At 42.1% G+C, this 26,943-nt stretch overlaps 1 protein-coding gene across 2 annotated transcripts in view; it reads right to left on the bottom strand.

Annotated features, from left to right (window-relative positions):
* Sntg2 (syntrophin gamma 2) overlaps positions 1–26,943 on the bottom strand; it is a 199,524-nt gene that overhangs the window by 44,002 nt on the left and 128,579 nt on the right. For both annotated transcript variants that reach the window (XM_028857468.1, XM_028857467.2), the window contains exons 10-14: positions 25,914–26,043; positions 24,172–24,210; positions 16,589–16,705; positions 8,561–8,632; positions 5,870–6,076 (exon numbers count right to left, since the gene is read on the bottom strand). In XM_028857468.1, the coding sequence (XP_028713301.1) occupies positions 5,870–6,076; positions 8,561–8,632; positions 16,589–16,705; positions 24,172–24,210; positions 25,914–26,043 (565 nt within the window). The remainder of the gene's footprint in view (positions 1–5,869; positions 6,077–8,560; positions 8,633–16,588; positions 16,706–24,171; positions 24,211–25,913; positions 26,044–26,943) is intronic.

The raw sequence follows: 26,943 nt of genomic DNA, 5'->3' as shown, positions 1-26,943 counted from the left end.
GTGACTCAATGAACAGTTTTTTTTTTTTATTCTCTTTCTTTTTTTTTTTTTTTTTTTTTTTTTTTTTTTTTTTTATTTTATACATGTCTGTCGCATGCATCTGCAAGAAACAGATTTCATTATAGATGGCTGTGAGCCACTTGTGTTGCTGGAATTGAATCACCTTTGGACAGCCAGTGCTCTTAACCGCTGAGCCATCTCTCCAGCCCCTCGTACTCACTTCTTAAATTGCTCACACACCATTTGAAAATATTTCCCTCCTCCTCTTCAGATTTCTTTTCCATAGCCTTAGTTACCTGTATTCACTGTGGTTGGAAAATATTAAATGGAAAATACCTGAAAAAAATTCACAAGTTTAAATGTACTCTTCTGAGTGGTGTAGTGGATTCCTGTTTCATGTCCCTCAGTGTGACACAGGATGAGTCCTCACCTTGCCCAGCATGTCCACACTGTGTGTACTACCCTCCCCATCAGTTACTTAGAAGTCATAATGATCCCCGGTCACTGTTGAAGTGTCATATTTCTTGTTTGTACAGTTTATGGTTTTTTTTTTGCTTGTGTGTGTGTGTGTGTGTGTGTGTGTGTGTGTGTGTGTGTGGTAGCTCACAAGTTACAATGGCTATGTTAGCACCTTCTTTCCTTTCATAGGGTTGGCATTGTATCATCTTACTTCATCACTAGCAGAGGGATGAAGGCAGTATAGGAAGATAGTGTAAGAGAAATGGGTCTCCTTCACATAACCTACTATATTGTCAAGCTACATGGTTTTGCATGTGTCCATGTGATTGCTAATATCTACAAATTATACCTTACCATAGGTAGACATGCACAAGTAAACATCATATGTAGGATTCAATAATTTTTTGTTTTTTTTTCTAAATCCACTGGGGGCCTTGGAACATAACCACAGAGCTTGAATTTACAGGAGATGTAGAAATGAAGACATAGCACTGTTTTCCCACTGGATCCGAGATGGCATGTGCTTTAATAATCTCCAGGGAGAACAGGGTTCCTCTTATACTCAGATCTCCTTGTCCTTTAGAAAATCTGCAGTGGTCTCGTCTGACATCTATGTCCAAGTCCTCTCTTCCCATAGGGCTCATAACTGAGGTGCTTCCAGCCCCCTCCTACTATGCTTCAGAGGAGCTGATATCTTCCTACTTCCCAGAGCAGAGGCTAGTGACAGAGACCCTTTAGCAGATGGTGTTCCCTGTATAGCCATGTGGTCTGATGAATTCCTGTTCCAAGCTGTCAGAACCAGTCTGAAGAAGAGACCTCAATTTAATCATTGACTATGTCTTCTTGTCCACTAAACATTCAAAAGAAATCATCTTGCTTCTGAGGAATGGTCTGTAACCAGGAGAGTAGTTACCCAGCAAATATATCCAAATGTGAAGCTTAGCAGGGTGGAGTTACTGGGGCCATTTTTTTCTTACTGTTGATGGCAGAATGAGTCCTGTTACTTGTAGCTAATCGAAACCTATTAGATAGGTATTTTAAAGTTGCTGGCTCTATGTTATTATGAAAAAGATATTTTATTTCATTTTAATTGCGAACCCAATACTGATGGCATAAACAAAACTTTAGAGGAATTGATGTGGAAATGCATAAAATATTTCATACTGCAGAAAAATATGCATAAAGTATATATTTTAATAAAAATATTCTGCTATATATGTCAAAGCAGCTTGAAAGATATCCACTATAATCTTGGCATTTGTGTGTGAGTTTGGGAGGCATTAATGGAGCAAGTAGACCCATGAAAACAGTTAGATGTTTCTGAGTGACGCTGAGATTTCAATAATTTTTGATATCTGTGATATAGGTATTATTTAAAACAATATTGCATAGGACAATGCAACTTGAAGAGAATGTTCAATGGAGAAGCACTGACTTCTTTTGTTCTGACATCTTAGGGTTTTTCTGCACAATGCCTTGGCCACATGGGCAATATATGAGGAGCTTATCTGTAGAAATGTGTCCTGAGTTTGAGGGAGAGTCATTCAGATGTTTTTCTCTAGAGGTGATCCATTCGCTAGTGCATGCAGGAAGATGCCCCAGGGAAGAAGATAAACAATCAACACTACAACCATGCACATCATCCAGATTTAAAATGGGGAACCTTGAGTTGGAACAAGATCCAAAGTCAGTGAACATAAAACCAGTGAAACAAGAAAAAGTAGAGATGGGAAATGGATGAAATAAATATGGCTTTGCTAACCAACAAAGTAGGTTGCTATTTATTGTGTCTGAAATATGCTAGTCACAAGGTGCTTTCCTATAATTTCATTCTGTCTCCAGGGAGGCTGTATGTCTCAGTACAGTACATATAGCTTAAAAACTGTTAAACTATGACACTATTATATAATTTGTAGGTGGCCATGGAAAAGCCATAGAGCCCTTATGTGCTTATGAAAAGAAGATGAAAGGAAATCAATAGTTACACACTCAGCACATTTAAGAATCAAGTGTGCTGTGTGGAAAAGCATGCACGGACAGTAGCACCACTTCTAGGACAGCTCTTTGATCTACCTATGTTAGAACCCTCCATTTTCAGGAATCATGCTGCAGTTTGGAGAACTACTTTGAAAAAGTCACTGAAGGAGGAAGAAGAAGTGAAAGTCCAGGATTGATCTTGCCTGGCGAGATCAGAAAGGCATCCTCTCTCCTGTTTATCTGTTTCCCAGTGGACCACAAGAATACAAGGACTGTAAGTCATTTCCTGAACAGAGCCTTGAGAACAGCTCCAGGGACGTTCCTAGGTCTCTAGAAGGAAGTATCAAATAAGAATGGATAAAGAAAATGTGGCATATGTACACTCAGCAGTAAAAAACAATGATATCATTGGATGGAAATAGAAAAGTATCATCCTGGGTGAAGTAACCTAAACTCAGAAGGACAAACATGGTATGTACTTTATGAGTGGATACTAGATGTAAGGCAAAGGATAACCAGACTACAACCACAGCTCCAGAGAAGCTAGCCAACAAGGAGAACCCTAAGAGGGATGCATAGTTAGCCCAGGAAGGAGAAATAGATGAGATCTATATGAGCAGACTGGGAGTGGGGGTAGGTAATGGAGGGCAAAAAATGGGGGATGAGAACATAAGGAAATAGGAGATTCAAGCCATAACAGGGACAGAGTGGGAGAGCAAGGAAAGAAATACCATGATAAATGAAGACATCATGGGAATAGGCAGAGGCAGGGTGCTGGGGAAGTTCCCAGTAATCCACAAGGATGACCCCACCTTGGACTACTGGCAATGGTTGAGAGGGTGCCTGGACTGGTCTACTCCGGTGACCAGATTAGTGAATACCCTAACTGTTATCATAGAGCTTTCATCAGTGATTGAGGGTAGCAGATGGATGCAGAGATTCACAGCCAGGCGCCAGGCCTAGCTCCAGGAATCAAATCAATGAGAGAGAAGAAGAATTCTGTGGGCAGGGGACATCGAGATCATGATGGGAAAATGTGCAGAGACAACCAGCCACACTAGTGGAAACCCATGAACTGTGGACCAATAGCTGTGGAGCCCCCATAGAACTGTATTAGGCCCTCTGGATAAGCGAGACAGTTGTTTAGCTTGAACTGCTTGGGAAGGGGGCATGCAGGGGGATGGGATCCATCCCTGGTGCATGGGCAGTTTTTTGGAGCCCAGTGCCTAGGGTGTGACACCTTGTGCAGCCTTGATGCAGGGGGGAGAGGCTTGGACCTGCCTCAGCTGAGTGTACAAGGCTCTGCTGACTCCCCATGGGAGACCTTGACTTGGGGAGGTAGGAATGGGGGGTAGGTTGTGGGGAAGGCTGGGAACAGGAAGAGGGAGGAGGGGGTGATATGTGGTTGGTATGTAAAATGAATAGAAAATTTTGTAATAATAAAAAAAGAAGAATGGAGCCTTCAGACTCTCCAGAGTTTCTGGGACACACTCACTCCTCCCTTCATCAACCGTGAAAGACCTGTACAAGCTCAGTACTAATTGCTAACAGTATTTTCTTCAGAATTTGCTTCCTCTCTTCCAATCTTAATCGCAATACTCTCTTTTCTTCCCTCCTCCCTCCCTCCCTCCCTCCCTCCTCTCCCTCCCTCTCTCCTCTCTTTCTCCTTTTCTCTCCCTCTCTTTCTCTTTCTGTCTCCCTCCATCTCTCTCTCTCTTCCCCTCTCTTTCCCTTCCCCCTCTCTTTTCCTCCCTCCCCACGCCCCACCAAGGTTCATCAGCTCACACCTTGATTCTCTGATTCTTCCTACAAGGAAGGACTCCTCCTGCTCTCTTGTCTGAACACTGTCAACTTCTGGAGAATAGATGTTGTGACTGTTATGGCTCCACCTCTATCAGCCACCTTTATCCTCTTTTAGAAAATGACAGTTCTAAATATAAAGAAGGACTTACTGACCTTTGTGAAAGAAGTTATCCTCTCTATCAATACCGTAGACACACTTATCTATCAGACTGAATCACTCACAGTCCCCACCATGAGAAGAATGGCTACCAGCTTCCCTCCAACACCAAGTTCTATAATGGAGCTTCCTCTTTATCTCAGGACATCTCATGGTTGCCTGTCACTTGTCTTTAAGGGAGACTGTATTCACCTGATTACATTGTCTTAGGTGCCTGACCTGAGCTCTGTAGAGCAGTGGCCATGGCAACCAGATGGGTACCATCCTTGTGTCTCCTACTCTCCTGTTGGAAGCAGAATGTGTGCTGCTGTCCTCAGAGCAAAAATAGCTCCAAAGTCTCCTCCCTATAAGGGGCATCATAAAGTTGCCTTCTGGTGGCATGGACTCTCTGTATAGATGATTTCTAGGTGGCAACAAGTCATCACATCCAGTAAGTGCTAGAAGAAGGAGATTCAACATTGTGGGTTTCCCTTCCAATGTAATATCCTACAAAAAGTGACCTGGTGTCTCAGCTCCAAGATGCTAGGGAGGATCAAGAAGCAAGCTATCCCATACCATGCACAGGGGAAGATCTCAGGGGCTGGGTGGAGCAAAGTATTCAGTTTCTGTGGACATCTAGATGCTAGAGCATTTAGTGGTCTAACAGACTTTACATATAATGAATTCTCAGGAATGATCAGGTCTCAGTGACAGCTCATCCCATCACAAAGCCCATGTGCATGTTGGTAGTTAAGTGACAGGTAAGTAAACAGAATCTTTTCATACTGGAAATGAAGTAAGTGTCTTTAATTTCTATGCTCAGACTCTTAGAGTTATCATCACCAGGCTAGTCATGAGACCAGACTCTTGACAAGGAGACAGACCTTGTCTGATGCATTGCTTCATTTATTTTCTGTCATTCTTTTCTTCAGCAGGACATATCCTGTGAAGAGGCCCATATTTATGATAACAGAAACCATAACGCATCCTTTCTTATCTGCTCAGTGGATACACATTTAAATTTGTGGATGATTTATTTGCTGTCTTCAAGAACAGAGAAGCAATTCAGACACATTGCTGTATCATATTCTCCTTTGGACTATTAAGTCTGAGAGGAAAGGCCATTAGTGTCTTAAAATATTGCACATTCAGGTGATTCAGAGCTGGCTCTGAGTTGGTTGCTCTGTAGCCTGCAAACTCCTCCTACAGTGGCAGGTGAGTCCCACAGTAGAAGGAGATTTGGCCCTTTCCTTACAGTAAATATGAATAAATATATGAACTCGATACATGACCCTATGACAGACAGCTTCCCTTATTAACGAAGGCCCTGCTCATCATGGAAGATTGCCTTGACATGATGACTCAGATGAAAAACATTCACCTCTCACGGTCCACTTTCCTGAAATAAACCCTTATTTATACTCTATCCTCTCGGTGTCAGGTATTGTCCAAAGGCTGATAACGAGAAAAGTGTGAATCCCATAACATACTCACCCCAATTCTCTGAACTTCCATGAAAGTTGCTCTTTGGAATGACTTCTCCCACACGGCCAGCTCACTGCCCAGCTCCACACTGAAGATGTGGCTCTTCCCATGGCTGGCCAGGACACTGAAGCAGTATGATCTGGGGTCTTCACAGTCAAAATCTTGGAGACCCAGATACAAGTTTGCCTGCAGCCAGTAGTTGTCTGAAAGCCAGAACTGAAAAATAGTGTGGATTGGAAATGGGTCAGGATTGGAGGGTTAAGCCCAGACTACAGATCACAGCCCACCGTTTGGGAAGAGGGTTGCATTTGCCTTGTCTGGTGGAGGTCACCTCTTCCTCACAACCACCAAATGGGGCAAGTGCTTTAATAACACTTTCAGAGCAGCAGCAGGAGCAAACGAAAAGAAGTAATGACCCTGAAGATCTCAGACTGTCCTGTCCCCGCCAAACAACACCTTCCAATGATGTGCTTGTTTTTGGAGCAGCCACACCCTCTTGGGATTTCCTCCTGTCAAGGTTAGCTACAGGGACCTGGATGCCATCAGTTGTTACCGCTTTCAGATGAAGGGTTTGGAAGCAGGCAACAGGGAACACCGAGAGGAGTCTTCTGGAACAGGCTGCTTCTCATACACAGCTACAGAAATGACTCACAAAAATACTGTACATAAGCTATGGCCAGACTCTCATTACCAGAGGTTAGCTTTTCCTCCTAAAAGAATGATAACTACTGCTTTTTATATTTTACTTTTAAAGACAAAAACTTTGAGATTCTTGTTCAGCACAAACCCAACAAACTGAGAAAAGCCCACGGGAGCTTTTTGTCTACAATGACTCCCAGATGGCCTGGGTGCAGCACTTCTAAGGAGGAGTTCAGGCCCAGGGCTGCAGGTTGGTAGCTACTGTTTTAACACCTGAGTTTTGAGATGAAATATTATTCAATAATAGGTCTCTAATGCAGAGACAAAAGTGTGTTCTTGTTCTTTCTCTTTTCAACCATAAATTGTAGTGAAGGAGTTCATAACTGAATGAATAAACCTGACTGGGGAGAGAGACAGTACTTAGGAAACTGAGCTAAGAGGTATAAATGAAGACCACTAACATCCTCATTAATAGATTCATCACAGCAACTATGTATTTAAACTGTCCTGCTAATAGTGTTAAAATGACAGAAACTCCAATCACTAAGATACATCACGCTTGATATCTAATAACTCTACATAATTGGTGAATAAAATATAGTTTATTTATAAAGAATTGTTTCAGAACAGACTATGAAATGCTGAGTGGTAATTCACAGATCTGGCCACATAGCAACATTCCCAGGAACCTTTATGTAAAGAGAACTCAGATCTGAGTCACATCTCACAGCATGTAAAGTTAGATCCTTTGCCTTTGGTGAAGCTCCATCCAGATGACCACAATACAGAAAAGGTTGAGAACCCTTGCAGTGCAGCACCCCGGCCTTGCTGAACTGGAAACTACAGTCTGTGTCAGAGGGACAGGAAGGATGTGGTGGTGGCATGTCCAGCAGGCTTTTCCCCACGGCAGGGGCCTGCCATCATCTTCCCAGCTCTTGGTTGACAGAGGCCACCCTCAAGTAGAGAATGAATTTGAGACCAGCCTGGGCTGCATAGACTCCAGTTAAAAAAAATTACCAACAAAACAAACAAAAGATAAAACTTCCAACAACATAACTAAAAGAACCAAGACCCCGAATCTCGGTGAAATCCTGTGTGTCGAGTGGCACACCTTGGTGGGCTATGCATTTATAGGTCCTGTTCATTATTCCCAGCATGTCAGCACAGCAGGGGAAACAGGAAAGACTCACAAAGACTCTCTCCAGGTCAGCCTGCATCCCTTACACTGAGTCCTTGTCAGCAATGACACCCTTCCCATTAAGGGAAACTGACTTCCTGCCTGTGGATCTGCCACATAGGAACTGTGCAGTGCACTGGACAATTCTGACAGCTTCATGGGACTGCTGTGGATACCCCTCCCCTTCATTGTCTTTGAATACTTTCCTATAATTGGTTAGAATCGCTTTACTCGTTATTCTGGCCTGTCCAGTCCAGGCTTAAATAAGAAATCCTCTTAGGTCACAAATTTGAATCTGAATACTAAAATATTCCTCAACAGGGCTGAGATGGTTGCTTGGCAGGTAAGAGTGCTTGCTGTGTGCGCAAGCGTGAGGACCTGAGTTCAAATCTCCCATCTGTGCAGAAAAGCCAGGTGATGCTCTGCATTTGGAACCCCAGCACAGTTAGGGGCAGAGAGAGGAAGATTGCTGGAGCTTGTTATTAGCCTACCTCCAGGTTCAGTGAAAGGCTGTTTCAAGGGAATAAGGTGGGAAAAAAAAACCCAAGAAACCTAGCATACTCTCCTTGCCTTTGCGTATTCAAGGGTGTGGGTACTTACACACACACACCACCACCACCACCACCACCACCACCACCACCACGACCACCACGACCACCATTACCATCCATCTATCCATCTATCCATCCATCCATCCATCCATCCATCCATCCATCCATCCACCTCAATAATCAGTAGCATTTATCAAGGACTGGACTGGACTGGAACAGCTAGTGGAACAAGAAAGGTTCAAGTTACTTTACTATGTCAAAATACCCCTCAATGTCTGTTATCTGAAGGGTATCTTATCTCTACGAAAGTGTCCAAATGTCAAGGATACCCACCTTGTGAACTTTAAACAGCACCTCACAGAGGTTATAGACACGTTCTGCTCGTCCCCAATCCAGTGTGCTTACCTGTGGGAGATAAAAAAAGCTGCATTTGTGTAGGAAGGGCAAAGTCCTTCAGCTAAGTGCTCCAGTGCTTTACCACTATGGAGCATTTCCATATGTCTCAACTTAGATGCTGAACTTTCCTTGCCCTGGGTGACAATGAACTTTATAGTCTGGTGTGGATTCCAATTCTGTGTCCTCTTCTAGTGTGCAACAGGGATACAAAGGATACTTTATTGATATACACACACATAATATGAGAACTTTATACTCCTGGGGATAAATTTAGGGATCCATTTTTGGATTATGTGTCAATTACATTTTAGTTTAAATGCAGAAGTGTAAGAAGAGTATACATGTGAGATAGTGTGACAATCAAGCAGACACACTGTTGACCAGCTGTCTGTTACTCAGGACTAAACTTCCTAGACATTTCTGCTTCAGAAATGAATGGAAAATTTACCTAATCAATTTATCTGAATATGTTTTTGGATGGCTTGTCATATCATAGCTCATAACTATTCATTTTTGAGTGATGTGTTATGATTTATAATTTACACTCACATATATGACCTCTGAGTTAAAATGTTTTTGGTAAAAATGTACGTAATTATTAGCAGTGTGAGAGATTTGGGTCTCTTCTGTTGACCATGCACTTAGCCTTGCAGTCAGTAAACTTAAACAGGGATTTTCTGTGTTATCTTTGAGGCAATGAATTCACATGTATTTTATCGGCTGGTGGCTTCTTAGCAATCATCCCACCACACAAAATGCTGCCAAGGTACTTAGATGCAAAGCTACGGAAGCCAGAGCACTAGCCAATGGTGAGTTTGACATGGAAACAACGTTGATGTGTTACCATTTAACATATCAATGCTCCAGAGCCAGCTTCTGCTGGAATTGAACAGCAACAAAATACTAGAAAAGTACACCTTAATAGAAAACAAGTAGGATTAAAGTGTTGATGTGAAGCTTGGCTTTGGGTCAACACTCAGGCCTGGCATGGCTTCTGGGATCAACAGATGGTGGTTGATCTTTGCTGCATCTTTCAGATTCAAAATATCTAAGACTTTTGTAACCCTTCCCAAGGCCAGGGTGCTCAGGGTTCCCAAGACAGTCTTGTCCTAACTCAAAGACAATGCTCACCAAACCTGGAGCTGCTCCTGTGCTTTTGACCTATAATACTGTTCACCTGGGTAAGGGAGATGCAGATACCTCTTAGGGTAGAGCCCCGGGGCCGTTGGTATTACCAGCCAAACATAAATCACACATGGGCAGGCCCTGTGCTCAGCTTTCCCATTAGAGAAGAGCTGATTATTTTGAGAGAATTAAAAAAGAAACACAAAGAAATGATTAAACACATTATTCGGAGACATGCTCCCTTAATAGCTGATGTGATGTTTAAATATGCATTATACATATTCATAATTTTGCCTTTTCAAAATGTGGTTTGTAAAATAAGCATTTCCCATGTCGTTAATTTTTTTTTCAGAAATAAAGTTTAAATGGTAGCTTAGAATTTCAGTGTGTAGATTCACCATTTTTGTAAGCCTGAACTTTATGTTGGACATTTTAGATTGTGGTTATATTTTAATCATTCTAACAGTGACTTGACTATAACATTGAGGACATTATGTTCTGATATCCTGTTGTATCAAATGCATCTTCTTCATTGGCTTGTCATCAGTATGTGGCAGAATAGCCTGCTTTCTGAGCTGTGTTCTAAGGTAAGGGCGGGAGGAGGTGGTGCTCCTCCCCTGCTATATTCAGGGTATTTTCTGGTCACCTGATCTCCTCCTGTCTTAGTTTTCCTCTCAGGAGGTCATGCCTGTCCCATGAGGATGACCCCATCTCCATTCTAGCCCCTGAGTTGCTGAAAGGGACTGGTGCTCCCATCTTGTGTTGTGCATACGTCACGCCCTGCCCTTCATTATCTCAGTCACTGTGATGGATTCAGGGAAGAGACCTCAACAGAGATACAGAGAAGGTAGAAGGGCTAAGATTTGTGGGAAGAGACATTTCATCATTGGACTTGGGGCAAATGCACTCCCTGAGCATTGCTGGAAGTCACAATAGGCCTCAAAGACTTTGGTTACTGCTAATGTCTTAACACTGCTTCCTTTGTTATAACAACATGTCACACAGATGCAAAGTGACCCAAATGGAGGGAGTCGGGTAGGTTGTGGCTGCCTTTTATTGCCGCTGTTTCTGTACATCTAAAACTCTCTAAAATCAGACTGTTTAAAAAACAGTCTCTCTCTCATTCCCTTTCCCCAGGATTCCCAAACTCGTCTTAAAGGCTTAGCTGAGACCCAGACCAGAAGTGTTTCTTCATATCTGGAAAAAAGACTCAGTAGCCACGTACCTGGGTCTCAACCCTCACTCACCCAACACTGCATCCTGCAGCTTTTGCTCACCCAGTGTGCCCTGGTCTGCTATCCAGCCGGCCCTGGGGGAGAAGGGACAGGCTATACACTCAGAGAGGAGCATGTGTGCTCAGCAAAGTCCCACCTTGAGGCTGAGCCAGTAGTCAGACCTGATAGCCCATAACCAGCCTGGTTCTAGCCTGCACAGCAGCCCCTCCCCATGTGATTTTGGTGTAGATACCTCTAATCCAGTAGAAAAGTAAACAAGAGGAGTCTTTGAATTTCTCCTTGCAGAAAATTATCAGCAAAGTATTTGTCACATTCTGCATGGTTCTTTGTACTTTTTATTAGTTATATCTCTAAAACCTGGCTGTGAATTCCGAATTCTGAATATAACAACCTTTCAAGTAGTTATCCTGATATCCACATTGCTTGAGTAGGAAACAGTTGACATAAACAGCTATTTGACATATATTCACATATCCATAACAGAATATAAATGCAAAATTCAGAATCTTAGGTCTGCCTGGTCAACAGTATTCTGACAAAAGTGAAGGTCTATTGAGCCCTGCAGGTCCCTGACTTAGTGTTCAGGGCTGAAACCTGGGTAAAGATACAATACCCGCCAAGCTCACCAAGACAGAGGTCCTTGGCCTTGCTGTGTTTCAGATGAAGCTCAGTGACCTTGGTTTTAATTTCTAAGTAAAGTGGCATTGGTACATCAGAAAAGACTCTCTAGTGGGCCAAATGAGGTGGCCACCTCAGCTTCTGATACTTGTAAGCGATGGAGTCTCAGGTGACCCAGGACTAAGCATCCATTCACACTGCTGAGAAGCTGCACAGCCACACCATTCTCCTTATCTGGTGGATTTTGAGGAAACACAGAGTCCCCCAGGCTCTTGAGAAGGGAAGAAAGAAAGACTGAGCAAAGAGAAAGGATGTATCTTGGATAAAAAAAAAATACCACATTACACTGCAGACCTGCATTTAATTATTACTATCCTTACAAAAAAAGAATTCCTGATTTTGCAAACCAGGTTCTCTGTGATATCATTTCCTCATGTGAAAGGTTCCCTCACACAGGAAGTACAACTTTTTTTTTCTGCTACAATACTATCATGGTACCCTTCTCATGGAAGGGATAAGACCTCAAACAGAGAGAAGGGGTACTCAGCTTAACACTCTGAGCTATCATCTAGCTAGATTCTTAGAAAGTGGCTTCATGTGTCAGTCACTGGCCCTGACTGGTGATGCAGAATCAACACAAGCAGAGACTAGGCCCACTGACTCCAGACCTCAAGGGTGCACTGCCAAGAGGAGAATAAGCAGGCATTCATGTGAGAAGAGGCTAAAGATTTCTAATCACATATTCTTGCTCCTCCAAAAAATGGCACTTGATGGCTTTCTGACCTGTCTGGCTATACGTGGCTTTTGGTAGATCAGTATTTTTTACTATAAGACACACTATGTTGGTATCTTTTAGGGTTTTCATGGGATAACAGAATGATGCAGCAATTCTACATTGGATTCATTCTTGTCTACACTCTGCAAACTTTACTTAATTCAGTTCTTTCCAGATAAACTTTTACAAGTGATAGAATATATCTGCCTAATTGACATTCTTAAAATCACTGCTAATATTTTCTATAGGCACAAGAGCCTTCACCACATAATTTTTCCACTAATGCTACATGATGTTAAAATGATTTCACAACCTTACTTTTAACACATTTTTAATGGTGTTTGAAAACATGAATAGCTGAAATATCACCTTTTGGATTCCCATTTGCAAGTCAGAAATAAATATTCAATCAATGAAGTTGAGCAGAGTGAAAAGCAAGGCTTTTCACCTCTACCTCTACCTCTACCTCTGCCTCTTCCAACCCTATCTTTCCAGGATCTCTGAGGGTTTTGGAGATAGAGGATGGAAAATGGATGATGAGGTTCCTTTCAGACTAGACCCTGCTTCTTCCTCAGCAGGACACCTCACTGCAAAGGATGCTGACTCCTATATCTCTCCATCTCCCCCCACTTCCTGAAGGAACTCAGAAACAAACTGTCCTTGATTAAAGGATTTTTTTAGCTTCTTCCAAATTTTCCATAATAAGAATCTATAGGTCCTTCTAGAGTCCATTTCAAAATTCTGACAAGACATGTTGAGAACTACAGCTTATTTTGACTTTTGAATATTTTGACTTTTCTATACTGTCAAGTTTTTATAAATGCCTATAACTGGCCCTTGTGATGAAGGCTGGTTGTGCTGTAACCACTTCGGGAAGCTAGTGACAATCATTTAGGAACATTTACAGAATTTCTTCTCTCTAGAAGTCACTTGTGTAGCTCCAAACTCCTGGAACAGAGACTCAACCTCCTTCCCCTAGGGAGGACATGTTGACTTTACTGAGATGCAGTCCATCCTTTGGAGGCATGGGTGGGCGTCCTGCTTCGGGCACAAGCTCAGTCCTCTGCATGTGAGGGGACCATGAGCCCTGCTGGGTCCATACACTGGGGAACCTGGCACTGGATGCTCTGTACATTATTAACTGCCTGTCTCTGATCCAGGAGCTTCAAGCTTCATGCAAGATTAATTTATTAAAACTTAACTTAATGTTTCTGATTTAGGCAAAGTAAAAACTGTTATTGGAAATTACTAGCAATGCCAAGATATAAATCCTAGGCCCAGGAAACATATATAAATATTTAGGTATAAATTCACTTACCATATTGTGTGCATTACTATGGCAACAAAAAGCTGTCTAATATTAGTAGTATGATTTTTATCTTTTAAATTTTATGTGCTTCAGAGGCTTCAAGGCACTTATGTAAGTAAGCTATCCTGTGTTCACTGTGGCCCGGTGGGATATTCCAGTCAAGATTTATTATCTCTGACATATAACTGGAAAAACTGTTGGATAAGGAATGTAAATAAGTTGTCTCATGTCCCTGGCTGGTAAGCAGGACAATTATGCTGAGAACTTACAGCTCCGAGTTATTAACCTGCAGCCAATTCCACTGAGACACACAGAGTAATTCCTCATTGTTCCATACCATCTTTCCTATTTCGCTTTAAAAATTGCTTTGGCTATTGCGGATAAAAGATGAATTTTTTAAAACATTTAATTTTGTCCAACATCATTCTATTATGTAAGGTAATTTTTTATCTTTCTATTTAACATGTTGTCTAGGCTGCTTGCAGCTCTTTACATCTTTATTTCACACAGGGCTGTCCATTTTGAGCATGCTGCAAGTGAATGAACCTCACCTGTTTGTCCTAGAAATGGACAGGTGTTGAACTACGACAAACATGAAAACCCTGCTTTCATGGTCTGGCTTCTAAGCTGTTGATGTCTTGTGCTTTTGATTTCACTCCTCTTTGCTGATGCTGTACAATATGTAACCAAGGCTTTCAAATTACTCAAAAACTAATCACAGCCTCTTTCCTCTGTTGCCCTTAATTATCAATGGAAACAGCTGTCATGTCTACTTAATGGTGTGGCCGGTCATTGTGGCCACCATGACATTATCCTACACTGTGAAGACCCTTGTCCTGGATGTCCCCGCTATGTGGAGCTCTTGTCCCATGGGGCTAGATGACTAGGCCAAGTGTTTGGATGGGCTTCCTCCATCCACCCTCTATAATTCTTTTATAGAATAAAACGACATTTGTTTCCCTCTGAGGATTGCTTCATGTAGATTTGAGGGATTGAAGTACAAAATGCTTTTGAGATTTGCTACCCACCCCTACCTAAAAATATCCAAAGGGTTGATTTTTCCCCTTCATATCCCATTTAGAGAGTTGTCTGACATTTCCAATTCACTGAGCACAGCTGTAGGGGTTTACTATCTCCTAACACAAGGGATTATCCAGTCAGTGACCATTCAGCCATCAGAGAGTGTCTATGTTAAGTCACTTAACCTCCTAACCAGCAACTACTTTATTATCATTTTAGAGGGATAGCAATAACAGCTATGTCACTGGAGAATTGAAAATTATATATATATATAAAATATATATATATATATATATACACATAGGGACTGTACAAATGAAACCCTCTACTTCAGTCTGACTTTAGGCTGAATATTCATTCACAAATCATACCGTTTTCACCATTTGGTTTCTTTCAGCATAATTATCACAGAAAAAATGGAGATATTCCAGGCCTAGAGGAAGCATGTGGCACTCTCCCCCAGCATAGCTGAGGATCCAGCCAGATGAGCACCACACTCTTTGGTCTCCACTGTCATTATTACCTGCATGTTACTGACATCATTATTCGGGTACCATGCCTGAGTGTGAGGGAAGACTCTAATGCTACTCAAAAATATCCACTTACTCTGTTCGATAAAACCATATAAATCAATTTAGCAACTTTATTTTTTATTTATTTATTTATTTTATTTTATTTTATTTTTTTTGGTTTTTCGAGACAGGTTTTCTCTGTGTAGCTTTGCGCCTTTCTGGAGCTCACTTGTAGCCAGGCTGCCTCGAACTCACAGAGATCTGCCTGGCTCTGCCTTCCGAGTGCTGGGATTAAAGGCGTGCACCACCACCACCGCCCGGCCCAATTTAGCAACTTTAAGGAACATTACTTAGTTTACCCTCAGGAGAATTAAATCAGTGCTTATGCAAATATTTACATGATTGTAATATGAGTAAATCTACAACATAAGATTTTTTTAAATAAAAAAAACAAACTTGTAAATAGACACATTGTTGTCCTAATTCAGTCCTGGGCAAGAAAAAGCACATTAGTGGAGAAAGCCAGTGAAGGTAGCAGTACTTCATAGTGAGTACATTTCCTCACTCATAGCTTTTCATTTTATGCAGGTTGCATACCCCGAGGGAAGCTCAGCGAAGGGTGTTTCTGAAAATATAAAATTATTCCAAACATTTGTGTTACTTTATCTCATTTTAATGGTAGAAATTTATCTCACTATTTTTGTGGATCTCGTTTTTTTCAGGGATGTTAAACTAAGTTTTGTTACTTATTAGTTTTAGTGGTCAGAATCCCAAAAGTAAATAAAAAAATACCAACCAACAAACAAATAAACTTCAAATGATGAACTTTTAGGCAGAGCACTTATAACCCATTTGATCAATCTGAGAACAGTGTGGGTAGGAATTGGAAAATAGAAGTATAGAAAACAGCATCCATCCTTACAGTTACATGATGAGTCCCACTAAAGCAGGCTGTTCGCATTAATCAAATCTGGAAATTGTGTGGGAAAGAGTAACTTCAGAAATTTCATTATTTAGACATTTAGTTAGAAATATCTAAAGAGGGGGGCTGTGTTTTGCTTTGACTGCGTTTTGGATCCTTCAACTGTATAACTCAACCAAAGAGCTGTCTGCCTCCCACCTCCACACCAGCTGATGTTTGAAGCAGAGACTTGCTATGGCTGTTTGAACTGAAAGACCGAAATGGACTGACTCCTTTACGAGTTTGCAGTAAGTCACTGGTGGTTAATCCATAAGCAGGACCCATTCTAACCACGGAGGTCTGGAGAGGGCCATGGACAGCCACCTGTCTCTGCCTTCTTCCAGCGCCCAATCTCATATGAATAACTCTAGCAACCGGCCCCTCACCGCCAACAGATGCAAACTCCTTACCGGGGGAGTGCTGAAAATGTAGAATGATGAGCCCTTCAGGGCCAAGAACTTGGATCTGAAGTTCTGAGGGCTGTCAGCTCCCTGGCGCCTCTCATTTACCCAGCCCATGTGCACCACCTGCAGAGGGAAACCTTGGAAAATTAAAAGCCAAGCCTTAATGAGGTTGTTCTAAGAACAGAATACTAACCACACTCAACATGCTAGGTTCCTTGACCTCAACCCAGTACGTCCAAAAAAAAGAGGGGAAATCAAAGAAGTCTGGGTGAATCTACAAGTTCCAACTCAAGCAGACAGGATAGAAATATAAGACAATTCATGGTGAATACCCAGACCCTTGTAGGGTAAGGCTCTCCACAAGCAACTGAGTTGTGGGTTCCTTGTATGTCTTAAAAATGTGGTGTTACCAGAGAAATGGCTCAGCTATTAAAAGCAAAGGATCATGCCCCAAAGGACAACATGCAGTGTTTACACATTACACTCTACGAGGAGTTATGCAGATGAAAAAATAGCTAATTATATTTTCAGTATTTATAGTAATCATGTACCATCATACAATGAGAAAAAATGATTAAGGCTTTTTTTTTTTTTTTACAGTTTAACTACCTAGCAGTGAAAAATAATATAAAACATAAGATTCTTACAACTCAAATAGTTTCAGCCTCATTCTACAAAATGCAAATTATAAGATCAGAATGTGGTTCAGGTGTATAATGGAAATACTAATACAGTTTAAGAATTCAGTGAAATGATTTCAGCCATATTAACAAACAACCCTCATCTTACCTTAATTTACATATGACACATACTTTGTAGTAAGTGGTATGAGTAACTTCAGTTTAACTTTCCCATCTCCCCATTTTGCCATTTCAAGGAAAACCAATTACCTAAAAAAATCCTTATTAAACAGACAAACCCTAAATTAAGACAGAGTTCCCAATTATCCCCAACCTCATTCTTCCTTCTCTAACTTTTAGGAAGGGTGTTGCTATGTAGCCCTGGCTGTCCTGGCACTTGCTATGTAGAAAAAGCTGGCCTCAGCCTCACAGAGATTTGCTTGTTTCTGCCTCCACAACGCTGGCATTAACGTTGTGTGCCACCATGTCTGACTTCTCAGCACTTTAAATGATATAACTTATTCACTATTTCAATGAACACTACCCAGGGTCCTTTGGGACTGATGACCTTGTGTCCAGAGTTTTGGACAAGAGTAGAAAGCTCATCAGTAACCCCCATGCTCGGTTAGAGCAGCCCTGCATCAGCTTTTGCCCAATAACTCCTGGCAGTATTCACTCTCACACATGATAGACCGGTCCTTGAGGTCCGTATGCCAGCTGACAGCTAAAATACAAACCAGACAGACAGACATGGTTTCTGTTGGTAGGGATAGTGTCATTCTGTGCAAAGTAGCAGCCATGGCTGAACATAATCACAGTAGGATGTGTACTGACTGCAAGTGACTGCTACACAAATCTGTAACTTTTGTCATTGACTAGAATCTGCATGTATATGTCAAGCAATGTGTATGAATATTCAAGCATGTGTAGTGCATGTGTTTACACAGGTGCATTTAACATGTGTACACATGCATGCATGTAAAGTCCTGAATTCAGTCTTGGCTATCATTTCTCAGGCATGGTCTTCCTTGGCTTTTTGAGACCTGCAAGCCCTAGGACTCTACCTAGGGTGCTCCACGGTGGGTTACAAATAAACTCACCATGTCGAGTTTATTTCTTACGAGCTACATGGATGAAACTCTGGTCCTAATGCTTGTGAGGCAAAGCACTTTACCAACTGAGCTGTGTCCCCAGACTTAACTTTGTCTTACATGTGCCCCAAGAAGGTGAGTTATATCAATGTGGTGTGATAAAGTGACAATATTATTATTTTGAAAATTTCATATGTGACTTGGGATGGCTTTAACATAGTTGGCTTTTTATTATAAATGGGACTAGAACCCACAATCTCATATAATAACCGTATTTAACACCATGCCTTAGAAAAGCCCCTGGCACAATGTCTGCAGACAGAAGCAGGATGGCATTTGTACTCTGAGAAGACTGCTGAAATGTTAAGTCCTCCTTGAATGTCTTCTGGATCTGGCAACCTTCCAGACTGAAAGCGTGACAGCAACAGGGTCTTCTGTCTTCCTCCTCTTCGTATGACCACATACACTGCCATGAGCTCCGAGAAGGAATGTGACATGCCCACACAGAAGAGAGGATGGTGACATTCACTGGTGCATACATGAGTATGGATAAACAGGAGTACACAGGAGACGAACAGGCAGTGTAGACAGCGATTAGTGAGTCAAAGATGAAGGTGTCAGTTCTGGATTCCTGGCTGAAATGGAGAAGCTGCAGTCTTCCTTCCCACAGCAGCAGAATTCAAACAAGGATGAACTACCCTTGATTCCAGTTCATTTGAAGGCCACCATGGGTTGTCAGAGCTACAGGTGTTAGCTAGGAACCAGTGCCACCTCTGAAAGCACTGCAACCAGCATTTGGCTCTCCTTGTCTGCTACGCCCTTCATGTTATCAGTGTCCCGGTGAAGCGGGTCTCTCCACACTTGGTCAATGCCATGCCCAGCACATAGTCAACAAGAATTCCATACTCAAGAGTGGCCGAGAAGCTTCTGCTCTAGCCACGGTGACAGCGCAGGTTAGTAAGCATCTGAATCACCAATTAACTGGATGTGAACTTAATTAAATCCCATGTGTAATTTAATTCCGCCTACATCAGTTAGCCCAGAAGTAAGTTATAGCTTTGCTGTTATTCAGAACATTGACTGCCTTGTGAATCTTTTTTATGTATGTGTAGCTCGTTCATAAATAATCTACAGGAAGCTAATCTTATCTTTTACATTATGAATTTTTTTAATGACTTGCTGCATGTTCTAAGAAGTGTATATCACACTTTGGTGAATGCTGACCTGATGGTATTATGTGACATAATTAACTGGGGACCCAGGGGCTCACCATCTCCACAGAGGAGTACTTTGTCATCTGTCTGTTCTGGTGCCACTTCTGTGGAAAGTCCTGTCTTTTGTTGGGTCAGTGTAGACACTTGGTTAAGCCTACACCAGATTGTCATTACACATGGTTTTTTCTTCTACATGAAAATCTAGTTTCCTGTGCTACTTACATTATTCTTGGAGTATTAATCAAGGCATCATCATATCATTTCCCTAAATTAAAATCCAAGTTAGAAATTTTAGAAGAAATTTATTTTGGAAATTAAATAAAGCTGTAGTTTTACTAGGTGATCATACTTTGATTTACCTAAAAGATTTCTCAGTTTGTGCTTATTGTCACTAGATTTAGGCTGGCTATGTGCACACGTGTGAGTGCATACCCACACGTACACACACAAGCTCACAGGTCAGAGGTCAACAATGGCTGTTATTTCTCAGGTGCTTTTTTTCCTTCCTTTCTTTTTTTATCTTTTTGTTTTGTTTTGTTTTGAAATAGGGTCTCTCATTGGCTTGGAACTCACCAAGAAGACTCTCCTGGCTGGCCAATGAGCCACAGGGGGCTTCGTGTCTCTGCCTCCTCAGTGCTGGAATTACAAGCAGGCACCACCACACTTTACTTTTTTTTTTTTTTTTTTAATGTGGGTTTTGGGGACCAAACTCAGGGTTTTATGCTTTCAAGGCAAGTACTTTCCAAACTGAACCAGCTCCTCAAGCCAGCTTGGTCTTTGTTTTAGACAAGAGTGCTCCAGTTTGAACAACTATTTATAAGGTTAGATGCTGATTTTTGTACTAGCCTCTAGATTCTCTTTTTATTTCAGTTTTAGCAGTTGTTAGGTGCCATGCTGGATAGTTGTGTGTCAACTTGACACAACCTAAAGTCATCTGAGAGAGGGGACATTAATTTTAAAAATGCCTCCCTAAGATCGGGCTGTAAGCAAGCCTGTAGTACATTTTCTTAATTAGTGATCGATGGCAGAAGGCCTAGGCTACTGAGGGCAGTGCCACCCCTGGGCTGGCGGTCCTGGGTTCTATAAGAAAGCAGACTGAGAAAGCCACGAGGAGCAAGCCAGTAAGCAGCACCCCTCCATGGCCTTCTCATCAGCCCCTTCCCTATTTGAGTTCCTGCCCTGTTTAAGCTCTTGTCCTGATTTCCTTTGATAATAACAGTGATATGGGCACATAAGACAAATAATTTCCCTTCCTCTCCAAGTTGCATTTGGTCTTGGTGTTTATCACAGCAATGACAATCGTAAGTAAGACAGATGCCTTCCCCCCACACACACACATTTATTCAAGTATTACTTGTTTAAACCAGCAACCAATGATTGTTTAAGGTGGGGGAAAATAATGCTTTTCATTTTTGAAGGGCTCAATGTCAGCTCCCAAGACACATAATAGAGTGTGTGGAGTCGGGAGCAAATGTGTCACACCCCCTACCAGGACAAAAGCAGACACCCCGGATGGCAGGGATGGTTTGAAAGCTGCCATATAGGATGGTGTGACTTCAGTGTCCAATGTAAGGACACCAATGAAACCTCTGGGCAAGTCCAAAGTGGTAGAGAAATTTTCAGTCCAGAAATAAGTATATGAAGAAACAAAATCCCAGAAAATAAAAGCTTAGGTTTAGAATGCCCAGCATGATGCTGTTTTGCTGAACAGACGAAGGAACTGAGGTTGCCAGTTTGTTCAATGTTTCTGCCACAGACGACATAGCTGGCCTTAGAACCCAGGCTTTCACTAAGCAGGGCCAGCAAATTAATGTCACGTGAGCAAAGCGTGATGTGTGGTAGTGTTCACTAAATGAAGCTGATGTCTCTGGTGTGAAAGATGATTCATGAAGTACCTGCTCCTCAAAGAGTCTGCAGCCCCCAGCATTGCCATTTCCCTGTGGCCCCTTGATATCCAATGACAGAAGATGTGAATTCCACAGTAAAGGAGACATGTTCTGGTCACAGGCCCATGGTCTTTCCATGTAGGCCAGTTGTTAGTATCCATCTGCAAATTCAGCACTCTCTGAAGCAAGTCTGATTCATGTTCTGGAGACATGGCTTTCCAGTGGCATGTTGGAACCCACTAACCTCGCCCCTTCCAGAGGACTTGATGTGTCCACCTTGTTTATCATGAGAGATCTACTCTGTGGTCACAGAGACCGCAGCAGGCAGCAGAGCCCTGTGGTCCGCATCAGATCAGCTGGAGGACCTGAGGACAAGGACCATCTGTGAAGGGGCTGAGAGATGCTTCAGAGTTCCGAGAGGCTAATAGAATTCAGTTTCAAAAACAGTAAATCATTTGCAGAAATAAGCAATACAAACCCAGTTGGGCATCCCACCAGCAACAAATAAATTGAGAAAATGTCTATGTGTGAACCAAGTGGAAGTGTTTTAGTGGGAAAATTTGTAAGAAATTTATTCTCAAACTGTAAAGTTAAGTGGGAATATAATAATTTAGTGTGGGAAAACATAGAATGAATGCTATTCTAGTTTGAAGATGTTTATAGGAGTATTACTCATAAAATAGCTAACCCCTCATTAATCTATGTAAAACACAAATATAAATGATAATTTATAAAATATTGAAAGTAATAACTTATATTTAGAAGAGTTATATTTAGAAGTTGTTTCTTTTTCCAGTGTAAAAATGCTGACTAACAGGTCCGATTGAAGTGCAAACTGAATTTCTTATCTTTCTCAGTCAACATTTAATTGAGAGGAATATTCTCCTGGGTGTCATTGTCTTGAATTTGGGTTCTTTTTTATTATTAATTTTTTTTAAATTTATTTTACATTCTGACTGCAGTTTCCCCTCCCTCCTCTCCTCCTGCTCCCTCCTCCCACCTCCCTTCTACCCATTCCCACAATCCACTCCTCTGTTTCTGTTCAGAAAGGGGCAATCCTCTCATGGGTGTCAACAAAGCATGGCATATAAAGTTGAGGTAGGACTAAGATCCTATCTTGTATTAAGGCTGGGCGAGGCAACCAAGTATGAGGAACAGGTTCCCAAAAGCCAGCTCAAGTGTCAGGGACAGGCCCTGATCCCACTGCTAGGAGTCCCACAAATAGACCAAGCTACACAACTGTCAGACATATGGAGAGGACCTAGGTCGTCTGATGAAGGCTCCTTAGCTGTCGGTCCAGAGTCTGTGTGCTCCTATGAGCCCAAGTCAGTTGTTTCTGCGGGTTGCCATGCCATGACCTTGACCCCGCTGGGTTTTACAATCCTTTCTCCCTCTCTTCAACAGGATTGCCAGAGCTTGTCCCAGTGCTTGGCTGTGGATATTTGTGTTTGTTTCTATCAATTACTGTATGAAGGCTCTCTGATGACAATTAGGGTTGTCACCAATCTGATTACAGGAGGTGGCCAGTGAATTTGGATTCTGATGCTAACCACTTTTAAAGGGCATTCATAAGCACCAATTAAAACATTAGTATTAGTTTCCTTAACTTAAGGCTATAATACTTGCTTCTGAAAACCTATGAAAGATGTAGTCCAGAAACCAATGAACTATAAATAATTTTCCCCTCATATATTCAGCCTCATATGTGACTAATAAGCATTCCATGAAAGGCAGAGCCAGGAATACTAAGAGCTGATGGAGAGCTGATGTCAATGAGGGGCCTGACCAGGGGAGCCTTGCCCTAGGTACTACATGATGTAAGAACACTGCCCAGAGTGGAGTGACAGGATGCCCCCAATGATATTAACACCTGTTGGGTCAGCACCTTCTGGAATCCATAACAGCTTACAGATAAGTATGTCATAAACTGAATTCCACCTCTGTCTTGAGGACTCTACAAGAATGACTTCGTTGTAGAGCAGAGATGTTGCAGATTGAGAGCCAAATCATCCTGATCTATCTTTAGTTCCCTTAATAAGCACTCATGGCTCCCTCCATGTCTGACCTATCATCCTTGTGACAATCAGGGAAATCCTTTCAGAATTTATTAACAGACTACTAGCTGCCACCAGCTCCAAAGCTGAGCATAACACCAGACAACATGTGAAACCTACAGCAGAGATTTCTCCACTTTGCTCTAAACAACCTATGTGATGTTCACATCACTGTATTTGAAAAGTGCCTTTATCTACGTGTTTCTTTGTTCTGTTATTGTAAAAACTTCAAGAAACTGAATACGGTATATGGGGAACCTCCACCTGTGTTTCTGGGCCATGGCTACTGAAATTTGATTCCAGAACAAATTCTCATATTCCCTTTGAGATGAGAACTATGCTATTGAGTCAACAACATCATATAACAAAATGATCCCAAGTCACACAGGCCTTTCTCCATCCTAAATCCCCTCTGGGCTTACACAGTCCTCTCTAAACCCTGCTAAGATCACATTTTCTACTGGATACAACCCACAGATAACATTTGTTTGCAGAAAAACCCTAAGATGTCAGAACAAAAAAGTTAGTGCTTCTCCATTGAACAGGCGATCAGAACAGTCCCCGAATGTGTTTCCAAATAAATAAAGAGCACTGAGTTCACACATGGGGCATGGCACACCCAATTCAGTATGAGTCTCACTAGCATATTCCTCTCTGAATTTCACAAGAGGAAGCATCCACTTTGGGGGTTTGTTATCCTACTGAGCTGAAGGCATGCACCTACCTGGTCACAGGGAGAGCAGCACTTATTTGCCATTTTCATCTGTAGAGGGAAGACAGCAAGGGGTCAATGTGTCACACACATTAATGCCTTCGTTTTTCAGCCTGTCTAAATGGCAGCTGAAATTAATCAGCCCGGGAAACTTCTTTGGAAGTTTTTTTTTTCCTTTATGTTGTGCTTATCTTCAAACCAGAGCAAACACACACTTACCATGATAATTCTCAAAGCAGGAAAACAGTGAAACAAAATAAAATGTACAGACACACTAATGTCATTGTTCCCAAATAGCAGCCATAGAGGTGAGGGCAGCTGTTGGATGATAGATGTTTAGACATGTGAAAAAGAAGTAAGGAAGATGGCCTCCACTCTGTGTCACATTAGCTAGCTACAATGACCAATGGCCACAGTGAATAGTCAATTCTTTACTTAATCCCCAAACCCTGCAGATGTCACTTTCCATAATTTTACCAGTAAAGAAATGGAAGTCCAGAAGAAGAGGTACCCAAAACTGTGAGCCCACATGTCTGCGCTGCCATGCTGCCCAGGATCACCTTCAATATTCACCCAATCGGGAGAACCCTGCACTCACTGGCTTTCTTCAGATGCCAATCCAGCCCCACCCATCTCCTTTTTCTCTGCTTATTTATCCATTTACTTATTTAATTTAAAAAATATCTATCCATCTAGACCCTAGGGGTTCAAAGTGTGGAATATTAAAACTAAGAATATAGGAAGGCACTTCTTTATACAACCGTAGAAAGATGACTCCTTGTGTCTTCAGAGTAGAAATCTCACATATCACTGCATCTTTAAACATTTCAGATTATTCAGCCAACTTCTGTCTGTCAATGGGCAGGGCAAGGCAGGGGATGAGGATTGAGGGGGAGTCAGGCACTAGGCTATGTGGTACAGAGTATCACAGGTTGTGCCAGGCTGACGAGAGCAGATAACAGAATGGAGTGCAAACACACGCCATGGGTGTTGGAGTGAATATGGGAGCTGGGCCAATCCTGCCACAGCTACACAGCTACAGCTTGTCACACTTCATGATGTTCTCTTCCCCAAATCATCTCTATTTATTCCTCTATTTTACAAATCGTACTGACTGAATATTAAACATATCACACCCAAGGGCACAGAATACTTTTTTTCTGGCCCAGATGCCTTCAGTGAGACACAGCATATGTTTTTGGTTTGGATAAGTCCTTTTTAATATTTTAAAAACAAATGTTCATGGTTGGGATATGCATGTGCTTGTGTGTGTGTGTGTGTGTGTGTGTGTGTGTGTGTGTGTAAGTTTATGCTCATGTTTATGTGTGCACCTATTTGGGGAGGCTGTAGAAAATCCAGGGTATATATATATATTGTATTTTTATCCCAGTTAGTAGTTTATCCAAATAAAAATGCCACATTCTATTTAACACGTTTGTATTTACACACACACACAGTGTGTGTGTATGTGTGTGTGTGTGTGTGTATGTGTGTATGTGTGTGTGTGTGAAGAGAGAGAATGGGAGCGATGGAGACACAGACAGGGAGAGAACTAGCCTGAAAGTTTCCAAATGTCTATTATATCTAGACACGTTTTAATAGCTTAAGTTTTAGTTATTTGAGTTAGATATTTGATCTGTTGAGACAAGTATATATTCGGCATGCAGACCCAGACTTGCAGTGGGTTAATTATACTTGGAAAATTCTCATCACTACTGCTAATGCAAACATAAGTGGGCGTGAGTCCGACTCACATGTTGAAGTGTCAGGTCACTGATGTTGGCTGAGATTGCACGTAACCAGTCAGCACAGTCCTGGGCAGTGGGGAACTGAAGGACTCCAGTGCCAGTTCCATCCAGGGCCAGCACCTCGAACGCACTGGACCTGCGGCAGAAGAGAACACCAGGGAGGCTGTCAGCGGAGAGAGGGTGACACCTGCCCTGGGCCATCCAGCAGAGGACAGGGGCTTCCAGCCCTGCTGTCCTATGCTCAGCTGTGACACACCTAGGGAAGAGTGGACAGTCTTAATCTCCTAGTCAACAGGCATAATAGGTTATGCCTTTGCCCAAATGAAAACCCACACTGAACTCCCTCACCAGGAACCATTTCTAATTCAGTAGGCACAAGGCAAGCAGGGCAGATGGGAAAGAAGCCTTGCTCTGGTTGAAATCTCAGAGTTATCATTTTATAGGCATCCTAGCCATAATTATCTTGAAGCCCATTTACCTCATGGAGCCCAACATGGCATCAAACAACACACTCACTGCTGACTGGGACTGAAACTTCCCAGTGCATACACTCAGGATGGACAGCAGAGCTCTGGAGAAGCCCCATGTCCTTGCTTTGATGTGGACATGGGGAGTGACTGACATGAAGCTGACTCAGTCCCAGTATCCCTCCTTGTTGAGAAGTCCTTAAGACCTATATTGCACATGTATCCACTCTAAACTGTGTTGTTATAACCTCTCAGCTATGAATTCTGCTACCTAAGATGAGGACTTAGGGGAGGAGGGCTACCGAGCCTTTCCTGTGTGTGAGCAGCTCTCAAAACAGCTTCCCACGAGTGAATAATCTTTCTTTTTAAAACAGATATCTCCCTGACTGCCCCTACCTTAATTAGCACTTCTTGAATGAGAATGAAGCATTTAATTATTCCCGGCTGATTCTTCAGCCTGGTGGAATATGAAGGGTGATGAGTGTATTTTTGAAAGTATCACCAGAGGACGAACCTAAGGTGAAGGTGAGTTTTAAGTGAAGGTACAGGCAGCTGACAGGATGGCTTTG

This window comes from Peromyscus leucopus, chromosome 22 (genome assembly GCF_004664715.2).
Source record: "Peromyscus leucopus breed LL Stock chromosome 22, UCI_PerLeu_2.1, whole genome shotgun sequence".
NCBI lineage: Eukaryota > Metazoa > Chordata > Mammalia > Rodentia > Cricetidae > Peromyscus > Peromyscus leucopus.
Note: the sequence above shows the minus strand (reverse complement) of the source record. Positions and strands in the feature narration are given on the sequence as shown.